Genomic DNA, 10,533 nt, shown 5'->3' on the forward strand with positions numbered 1-10,533 from the left:
TCCAAACATTTCAGAAATATGTGTAGTGAACTCTGTGGCTTAAGACATGAATCTCAGCTGATCATTCCTTAATGTTTCTGTGTCTGATCATTTGCATGAATAGACACAATGTCAGCAATGTCCTTCATTTAGCTTACTTCTCACACTAATCAAGTAATATCCTTGTAGCAAAAGGACCTTCTCAGTATTGACACTTCAAATTGGCTAGTCTCCATCAAACTACAAATTTCCATGTTTTTATCCAAATTATTAAAAGAACCTCAAACATATTTACCTAAGAAATGAATTATGTTGGGATTCTTTTATTCTTTCATCACCAAGAGCTCATTAAGGATCAGTTCCTTCTGTGGGTGTTTCTGTAAATTAATCTGTTTAATAGCAACCTATAATGGAAACATAATTAAAAAACAAATCAGTGGTTTTTCTAATTCTCTTAGAAAGTAACAAACACCAACCTGTTAATAACTTGTACTAACACACAATATTATCATATAATGAGATTATAACTGACAAATGAGTAGTATTTTGACTCGCAACTGAATATGTATAGTATTTTCCACTACCTGGACCCTAAATATTTTCCAGATTTTTCTTGAAGTTGATTAGCCAACCAAAGCTCAGCCCAGTGCCAGAAATTACTCCTCTTGTCACTCCTACCTGGGACAATACTTTTTATAATATTTGCTTATTCATGATATAATGCCTTATTTGTTCCCCCTAAAGTGAGAATAGTATGAAATTATATAGATTAATTCTTACAACATATTTAACTTTAAAAATTACATTCCTATTGATTATGCTTAGCTTCATGTAGTTTTTCCCCTAAAAGAAAGCTAATATACATGTAGTGATAGACCCAACCTGATCTTTTCTTAAAATTGGGAGCCATCGCCACAAAGCCATGAAAAGATAATTTTGGCTTACTATAAATTACTGCAAATTCTGAACCTGCTTGGAATGCCTGCCCGTGCCTTGAACTCACCCATGCCTGGCTCTCTGACCAGATAGCAGCCCTCTCTGAAACTTTAGTGACACCTCACAAATCTTGGCCTTCCCTGGCCAGATAACAATCCTCTCTGAGGCTCTAATGACCTTCATAAATTCTGATGTCGGGGCCAGTAAAAAATGTAAACTACCATTTGTGTTACGCTTGTCAGAGTTTTGTTATCTGTAAAACCCTCCTTTGTGTAACTTTCTGGGCTAAAAAGCTGGACTGCAGGAAAGTTGTAGCTGCTATCTTGTTCCTGCAGTTTTGGGTGGGAGAGGCAGCCCGGCCGTTCAAAATAATAAGCTTGCTTTAATTTGATTTTAATTGGAGTCAGTGGTCTTTTCTTGTGTCCTGGTCTAACAGTAGAAGTATGAAAAAGTTACGAACTTTTATTGACCCAGAGCCATGTCAATAGCAGTAAAAACTGTGCCAGAAAACCTACAGGGAAAAAGACACAATCAGAATTCAGACTTGTAAATCACAGCCATTTATACTATCCAAAGACTTTGCCCTTCTCACAATTGCAAACGGATCAAAGAACACTTAAGATTTAACATCTTAAACAAAAAAGGAAAGAGAAAAGAGGAGGCAATCATTGTAACCAAAACTTTTATTTGAAATATTTCAGACCTACAGAAATATAGGGGGGAAAGGTAAATAACATAGACTCATGAACACAGTGAAGAATTTCAACCATCTTCCCATCTCTTTTCAAATTATCATGTGTGGTGGCACATGCCCATACAAGGACTCGGGAGTCAGCTCAGTACCTAAAATAAATTAATGAATAAATCGATAAATAAATAATAAATAATATATAGTAAATAATAATAGAGAGATAAGTTTACCTTGATTTCTGATATATATCCATATACATAGGTATTATTTCATTTACTATTAATTATTCAATATATAACATCTCTTATTTTCATGTTCAAAATATTCAGGTGATTTTCTGTATTTTTATTATTAATAAAATTAATGTTAAACTGAATTTAGTTGTTAAAAAGAAATTCCCAAGAAAGTTTCCAAAAATTCTCATTCTACATTCTACTAATTCAATCTAAATTCACAGAACACTTTCTACAGATTAATAACATTGCTCTCAAGCAATAGAGGAAAGAGCTTAGTATATTTTAAAAACAAATTTCTGAACAAAATCAGAGTGGCAGACTCAAAGATCGATACACATTGGTAGGATTCAAAAAACCATTTATGTATTTATTTACTTTTTTAGACTGGGGATTGAACCCAGGTGTGCCTCACCCCCAAGCTTACTCCCCAGTCCTTTTTAATCTTAGGATCTAACTAACTTCTGAAGCTGGCTGAAAACTTACAAGGAGGCTAACTCAAGTTCAAAGCCAGCCTTAGCAACTTAGTGAGACCCCAAGCAAATTAGTGAGAACCTATTTCAAAATAAAAAATAACACAAGGGGCTGGGTTTAATCCAAAAAAAAAAAAAACACAACAAGAAAAAAAAATATTACTGGAAAAATAGCGTAACAGGGACTGGGGTGTAGCTCACTGGTAGAGTGCTTGCCTAGCATGTGTGAGGTACTGGGTTTCATCCTCAGCACCACTGAAAAAAATAAATAAAATACAGGCATTGTGTCCACCTACAGCTAAAAATAGTTTTTAAAGGTAAAAATATTTTAAAAAATAGTAAAAAGTAGCACTTTAATAAAAAAGGAAAAGTGCAAAAGAATTGAAACCTTGATGTTGAGATGACTAATACTAATTTTCACAAAACATTTTACAAAGATATAATGCCTAGCCTCTCTTTAACTTCAATGAGCCATCTGAAATGAATGAAGAAAACACATCCATCTATCATGAGATCAGGATCCAATGGCAGTCCTCAGAGCTCTGCCTGGGAACTGCATTATGTGCTACAACATCATAGTCCCATGCAAGTCCCATTAGTAGTTCTCTCTTCCTGGCTCCATGTAAGGTGATTCCTATGGAAAATCTCCCTTATCTGGTGAGGAATTTCATACTCAACTGTCCTTTGAATGACATTGAGGCTTTGAGAGATATGTAAATATAAAAACATAAAATACATAATCTGGGGAAGAGCAAAGATCCAAGATTTACATATAATAGTTATCCACAATATGAAACAGAAACCCCAGTGAAATAGAGAATTCCTTGGAAAAGAGAGCAAAATATAGAAAGGAAAACCCAGTGAGTTAAGTGTTATAGCTTTTAAAGAAGTCATAAGATTATTTTTCAAAAAAGCAGTAACCAGAAAGTTTGTGGTTTAGTCTTATTATCTCTTTGTCTATCCAGGGACACCTCAGTGTGTTCTGAAGCCCTGTGACCTGAACAGTGCACCGTCCAGTTCCATAATCCCCATCCTTATACTCCAATTGCTTCTGCTTCCTAGCCAGCCTAACCTGAAGGGTTTCTCCCAATAGCTGTGCAGCCCACAGACACCCCTGTTTCAATGCACACCGACTACTCCTCACACCTCCTGTAAAGGTGCAGACTGGCCACTACTTGAGGGGACTAGAGTTGGAGACTTGGATGCAGGGAGGTGTGTAGGATGTTGTGCTGGAAAGTATACCTCTGTTGGCTCCCATTCAGTCCCCAGCTCTATTTGCAGACTGACAGCTTGGGTCATGTACCTGCAGAACAAAAGGTCAAGTGCAAGGGGTCACTACCACATTGGCCAGTTCTCCCTGACCACCCTCACACCTCAGCTTGGAAAGCATAAAGCTCAGGGCTCTCATCCAGGAGCATCATCCAGGCAGCTGTTCCCCTCTACCCCCATTTCTTGTAGCAAGAACCTACAAGGGCAAGACAGAATGAAATTCCCAGAGGCTCCCAGAGTGCCATAGACAAAACCCCAAAGGAATGGAGCAGGGAGCATCAGGGTCTTAGAGCTGGAATAAAGGACCAGGGAAAGGAACCCTGCTTCACCCCATACCACCAGCCCCAGGGTCTACCACTTCATCCCCTGGTTTACCAACTTACTTGGGTCCCAGTGGCATACACATCTGGATGTAACAATTTGTGAAGCAGCCTTGGTCAAAGGGATTGTCACGCTGGAGGGAGATGGGGATGGAAAGAGGAGCTCAGAATCGGCAGGAGTGGGCAAGGCCATGTCCCAGTGACAATCCCTAAGATGGTAGGTTAATGCAGGGCTCAGCACAGGCCTGTGGCAAGATTCCAAGGGCAGGGGAGCCCAAGAGTGACCCAGAGCCTCCAGCCTTCCCAGGCTTCTAGAAAGAATGACTTACCTCTACACACTTGTGAGCAGCACTCTTCAGACAAGTGCTGACACTACACCCACATCTCCTGCCTTCTCAGGGCTCCCTCATCACCTTTTACCTCCCTTTGCCACATCCTTCCTCTATATGTCCATTGGCCAAACATGTCCTCCTGCCATGTCCTTCCAGATACCATTTAAGACATTTCTAGTGCTGCTCTGCTCAACTGATGCAATAATTGTGTCTCCATCCTGCTCCCACTTTACTTTCTCACCTCTTGATTTCTTTCTAAAAATGTGCCTTCATTGATTTTCACTATCTGGGAGGGCAGTGGCAGCAGAAATGCCCAATCATATTTTCATAGTCACAAATCAGATGGACCAGGAAAATCTGGGCTGAGGCCTCTAGTACTCAAAGCACTAAAGGTCATGCTCAAATGTCAAGTCCTCCCATGGACACTGACTAGCTTGTACTCTCCCTTATTCTATTTTCTCTTCCCTCTGACTTCATCCATCAGCCTCTCCCCTTTCTTCTCCCAGACTAGGTTGAGTCTAGCCCCAACCTCAAGAGCTTTAGCTAGAAAATATTCTGGAACAATGACAACCGACCCACCAGCACCTGTGTCCACCCCCAACTCTCCATTGCCCACACATGAAGACTTTGATCTTCAACACTATTGTGCACAAGAAGGAAAGAGGATTTCACATCAGAACATCTCTGGAATATGTCCAAAAAGCAACAGGAACCATTGTGCTCTATGAGGTTCTGCGTGCTTTAAGGTGTTCACAGCAATAATGAAATTAATTTCCTTCCAGGTGCAATGTTGCATGCCTGAAATCACAGTGACCTGGGAGGTTGAGGATGGAAGATCACAAGTTCAAGGCCAGCCTCAACAACTTGGCAAAGCCCACAGAAACTTACTGGGATCCTAACTCAAAACAAAATATATCAAGGATTGGGGTACATATGGTTTAGAAAAATGCTAAAAGGAACGATAATTAATAAACTTTTAAGAGCTGAGCACTAAGTTTGAATTCCGTCCCCCCCACCCCACAAACACATGAAATACAATCAGACACGAATTGAATCCAGTAACTCTGAAGCACCCAGAGCAGCATCTCACACTGGCTCGACTCTTGTGGCTTGTGCTCACATTCTGTGTCTCAATGGACTAACATCAAATGTTATCTTCTTATCCATTTTTTGCCCAAATTCTTGCAGCCTTGGGGACTCAAGGCATCAGAAATCTCTGTCCCTTTATCTCTTTTCTTCTATCTGAAATGTTGATTCTTTTGTTTGTTGCTTCACTCATTTATTCAAATCTTTCCTTTGTATACTGGGTACTGAAGAACCCAGGTACTTCCACATGCTAAGCACATGTTCTACCACTCAAATACATACCAGCCAGAAATATTTCAGGGGATCAAACAAAGCAGGCGTGGTGGTGTATGCCTGTAATCCCAGTGACTCAGGACACTGAGGCAGGAGGTTCAAAAGTTTGTAGTGAGACCCTGTTTCAAAATAAAAAATGGAAGGGACTGAGGATGTAGCTTCGTGATAAAGTGTCCCTGAGTGCAATACTCAGCATGAAAAAATAAAAATAATAATAAAAAAAAAACTCTAGTCACTGCACTGGGTTTTGAAAACTCACTTCAAACAGCATGGCCAGCCTACACTCAGGGTCCTGAGGGCAGCTGCAACATGTGGCCCTGGGCACTGTGGGGAGTCACCAGGGTAGTGCAGGGAGAGGATTATCAAGGGACCCATAAAGGCAACCTAGCTCACAGCACCCAGGTACATGCAGAGGAGAAGCCCAGAGCGTTAAGCATTAAGACATGCAAGAAGGCTATTTCTGCTCCTTCTGGTTTCAGAGGCCGTGTCTTATCCAGAAAGAGTAGTCTCAAGAATGTCTGCTGGCTCTGCCCCTAGTCCAGAGCATCATCATGACAGCAAGGGCAGGGTCTGGACTGAGGTGGGCCAGGAAGTGAAGGGTGGAGCTAATGAGCACTGTCAACTTTTTCAGGGAATAAGGCACAGAGGGTACAACAAGTAGAGAAGAGACCTAGGATGCTAAGGGTGGGAGTTACTTGGGTTTTAAGATGAGACACAAACATGTAGCTGACCACAGAAGGAATGGTAGTAATACTAATAGCGGCAGGTTGGACACATTCTGGTACCAGGCACTGTTCTATGTGTCTTGTGTGAATTAACCCATATTTCCCTGTTTTAGAGATGCTAAAACTGATTGACAAGGGGGGTAAGTAGCACAGCCAAGGTCTCCCTGCAAGTCAGTTATAGAACTGCGGTTTGGGCAGATGTGCTCTTCCCCTAGAGTCCTTGCCACCAAGCACCAAGCAAGTGTCTCTAGAGGAGCTTCCGGTCAGGAAATGGAGTAGGGAAGGGACTGGAAGTTGGAGCATGGAATTAGTGCCTGTTTCAGGTGCTGCAGATAATGGAAAGGAGCACTGTCTGGTGAATCCCAGAGTGCAGGCCACATTTAGGTCCCTTGAGACTGGGCAATGTGGACATGGAGGGCCTCATTCTGAGCAGAGTAGTGGAGGAAAGGCAATGGCCTAAGGCCTGACCTGGAGCTAGAAGAACCACAGGATGGGGGAATGGAAAATGCTGCCAGGTAAACTCAATGATGAACTGAAGCTGGAGAGAGGAGGAGGAGGGCAGGCCATAGGGCTGAGGAGTAAGGGGTAAGCAGAGGAGTCACAGAGGGGAGAGGACCAGATATGGCTGTGGTAAAAGGGTGACTAAGGATGGGAAGTGCTGAGCCCACAGGCTCCTCTGTCTTCTCAGCTGTCCCTGGGTCTGCATCTTTCCCCTCCCCCATTGTTGCTGCCTACTAGGCTTTCTGAAGGAGCCTTTAGAAGTCTTGTTGTCATACTAAAGTGTCCCGAGGCAGTCAGGCCCACCCTTCTCTTTCCTGTTCAATCCCCAAATGAAAAAGCAATACAGAACCACTGATTGGAAAGAAAGTAAGGAAACTGATCCTTGTAGATGACATGATTTTCCATGTAGAGTGAGAAACAGCAAATAATGCTGGGGGAGAAACTCAGTGGCTGAGCACCCTTGATTCAATACCCACTACTGGAAAAACAAGAGAGATCTGAGCTGCATCTTTAGAGGTGGATCGGGAAAGACCCAGGGGCACCATCAGGACCAAGGGCAGTGGAGAAAGCACACATAGTGCCTAGTGGCAGAGGTGTAAGATGTTGCCTCCCAGCTGGGTATAAGGACACACACAATTGGTCCCCCTTACCTGGGTCTCATAAGGGCACCTTGCAGTGCTCATTGCCCTGGCCTTGATGAGCAGCTGCAGGATGAGTGGCAGCAGGAGGCACGCAGCAAGTACAGCCATGATGAAGCTGTGCACAGGCTAAGAAGCCAAGCCGGGGGGCGGGGGACAGTTCCTCCCTGGCCTGCCTTTCCATGGACTCATCTCCTTCCTGTTTATGCCCCACCTACCCCCACCCACTCATTCTTCCTCCCTGGACTGGACCATCAGTCCATTACACCCAAGCCCAACCTCACCCACTTCACTGTGGTCCTTCCTGTCCCTGTTCAACCTTCATTTCCCCACTCCATGCCCTCCCTCCTGGATTCTCAATTCCACAGGCCATGTCCTGCCCCGCCCCCACTGGCATTCAAGGGTGTCCACCAATGGTCCTCCCAACTGACTTCTCCCTATAGCCCCACCCAGTCATCCCCGCCTTCAGTTACCCAGCCCCTTGGCTGACCACCCCTCCCTCTCCTCCACCAGAGCTGGTCCCAATGTGGGCCCTTGGGACTGCGTGGATACGTCATCGCTCAGGCCACGAAGGTCATGTGCCTCCTGTGTACCAGGAATACCACACAGCTAGCCAGCACAGCACCCAGGTAGAGGCACATTGAGAGGAGGAGCAGCAGGTAGAGCCTGATGTTGCGGTGGCCCACACAGTTGTTTACCCACCTGCAGTGGTGGTCGAATTCCTAGAGGAGAGGAGGCAGCACTGAGGGTGTATCTCGCCTGAGCTCAACAACCCCCAAATCCTGAGGGCTCCCAAAACCCAATCCTCTAGGCCACCTGCTCTTGGGCCTACACTTGAGCTCCCATCTCCAGGGAGAAAGCGGCATTTCCATTGCTAGAGAACAATTAGGACTCCATGGCTCATCAGGTCACCTGTCATGACTGAGGTCTTTAGAGACAAGACCTGCCCAGTGTCACTTGGAACAGGATGTAGAATAAATCTGGGCCTCTATTTTCTCAGATACTGGATGAAGATGAAAGAAACAGCCTTGCCCATCCAGCCTCATGCACTTATAAACCCATGCAGGGTGTGCACAGGAGAGAAAAGCACTGAGAACCCAGGAAACCCTCCAACTTGGACACCCAGAGGTGGACAGGCAAAGATCCCCACCATAGGGCAGCATCCGGCCTAGGGGTCTGGGTATATATTTTCAGCAAGGCAGGGGAAGGGACAGTCACTGCCTTTCCTCCCCCTGACTCCACCTGGTCAGCACGGATGGGATGCCCTTTGCATGTCACACCTGTGCAAACAAGGCCAGCCTCTCAGGGCAGGTGCGGACACTGTTGTTAACACCCTACTGATGACATATGTAAGTGACCCAAAGTGTGTAAGAGCTACTTTTAGCAGTGCAGGAAAATGGTCTCATACCGACCTTCGGCCCCCTTATGATGGGTGGTTCCTGCTCCTGGCTAGGTGCCTGGGTATGTGTTGGTGAGTGGACAGGGAAGACAAGTACTCACCTCCACACAGATGTTGCAGGTGTCACAGTGGTAGATTCGGGGCAGGCGGTGGAGATGGCATTTGGCACACCATGGCATTGGGAAACATTTGTTGTTCATGTGAGCCACATAGGATGCCTCTGGGTTCTGCTCGACAGAGCCTGGCATGGGAAGAGGTTTGGGCAGTGGCAGGAGGCCCTTCAAGCACTCTGCTGCTTGGGGCAGCCCCATAGCATCACTAGACAGCAAGAGGGTGGAGAGCAGGTGGGCAGGCGAATCCTGGTTCCTGTTGAGGAAGCTGACCACTCACATGAGCTGGCAGTCAGAGAGAAGGGTGTTTCTAGCCAGAAGAGCTCTATATGGAGCTCCACTCTTTGTAATAGTGATCAGTGCTTGGAGATATTGTGCAAGGGGAAGAAGGAAGAGTCTGCTGACCTCTCTTGCCAGCCTTCTCAGTCTTTGCTTCTAAAGCAACTGGAAAACCTCCAGGATTCTGTTTTATCACACCTCAGTTGGTTGGGAAATAAATTGCCAGCACCTAATTAAGGATGACATTAAGAGAAGGGATGCTAAGGCCCTAGGTGGGGTGAGCACTTTAGAAATCACCCCTATAGGCCTCAGCCCTTGGGCTGCCCCCTCCTTCTCCAGGTTCTGAGGCCTTACCTCTGTGCAAGGTGCCTGGGTCTGATATGTTCATGTAAATAAGGCTGTAGAAAGTGAGGAGACAGAGGAGCCTAGTGGCCACTGGAAAGGCCCATTCTCCTCTCTGGGCCAGGGCTCGGCAGCTGAAAACAGAGCCAGACTAAGTTCTACTCTGGGGCAACCCAGAGTGCCCCATGAGGCCTGGCCTGCCTGAGATAGGACTCACTACTTAAGGATAGTTTTAAATATCTAGTCTAGAAACACGCCATAGACACCATCAAATGTCACTAGCATTACCCACCGGTTCCTAAATGCATCAGGCACTCTAGATCTCTATACTTCTGACTATATATCCTTCTTCCCCTTCCTGATCCTCTCTCCACTTCCCTGCCTCTTCACTATCACTATTTTCACTTCTAGCTCTTTGTAAGAAATCTAGCAGCTTGTATGAGATACTCACGGGATGGAGAAAAAGAGGACACTCAAAGTGGCCAGTGCTGCCACATTAAAGGATGCCCAAAGGCTTGGCAAAAGCCAGACATATCTGGCTGGAGTTTTGGGTGAAGGTGAGAAAACATTTGAGACCATCCTGGCTCATTGCCTGCTCTCAAACAAATGAGAGCCACCAGATGGCTCTTCTGGGTTTGTACCCAGAGTGCCATGACAACAAGTGTGACATCAGAGAGGTTCTGGAATGGGGGCTCTGGCTGCTTCCAGTGGCTTCTGTGAGTAAAGATCCTCTGCCCCCACATGCACATGGTGATGTTGGGAGTCAATCTGCTCTTATCTTTCCAGATAATTTTTGTGTAAAGTTTTATTATTGAGAGAAACCAGTCTAAGGATTTTTAATATGTAGAACTCTGTTTAAATCATCACTGTTAGTTTAGAGGATTACACTACACTACAGATTCTGAATTTTTCTTTAAAATGAAACTTGGTTAAAATAAGAACAACAG

The 10,533-nt window shown here is 44.8% G+C and overlaps 1 protein-coding gene across 1 annotated transcript; it reads right to left on the bottom strand.

Moving 5' to 3' along the window:
- Positions 1 to 8,016: 8,016 nt before the first annotated feature.
- On the bottom strand, positions 8,017 to 10,165 carry LOC124100009 (palmitoyltransferase ZDHHC19-like). Its single transcript, XM_046455326.1, has 4 exons — positions 10,038 to 10,165; positions 9,599 to 9,720; positions 8,957 to 9,096; positions 8,017 to 8,178 (listed from the first exon to the last, which is right to left on the bottom strand). The coding sequence occupies exons 1-4, from the start codon at positions 10,163 to 10,165 to the stop codon at positions 8,017 to 8,019; spliced, it is 552 nt and encodes a 183-aa protein (XP_046311282.1).
- Between the last annotated feature and the right edge of the window lie 368 nt (positions 10,166 to 10,533).

This window comes from Marmota monax, unplaced genomic scaffold (genome assembly GCF_021218885.2).
Source record: "Marmota monax isolate L192 unplaced genomic scaffold, Marmota_monax_Labrador192_F-V1.1 WCK01_AAM20220418_F8-fsc00053, whole genome shotgun sequence".
Taxonomy (NCBI): Eukaryota; Metazoa; Chordata; class Mammalia; order Rodentia; family Sciuridae; genus Marmota; species Marmota monax.

Excerpts from the sequence above, each read along its gene's own strand:
- LOC124100009 (XM_046455326.1), bottom strand. The coding sequence starts at position 10,165 with ATGGTCTCAAATGTTTTCTCACCTTCACCCAAAACTCCAGCCAGATAT. Across the intron at positions 9,097-9,598 it reads CCCAGGCACCTTGCACAGAG|GCTCTGTCGAGCAGAACCCA; the intron begins GTAAGGCCTCAG and ends TTCCCATGCCAG. Across the intron at positions 8,179-8,956 it reads CCTGCAACATCTGTGTGGAG|GAATTCGACCACCACTGCAG; the intron begins GTGAGTACTTGT and ends CCTCTCCTCTAG.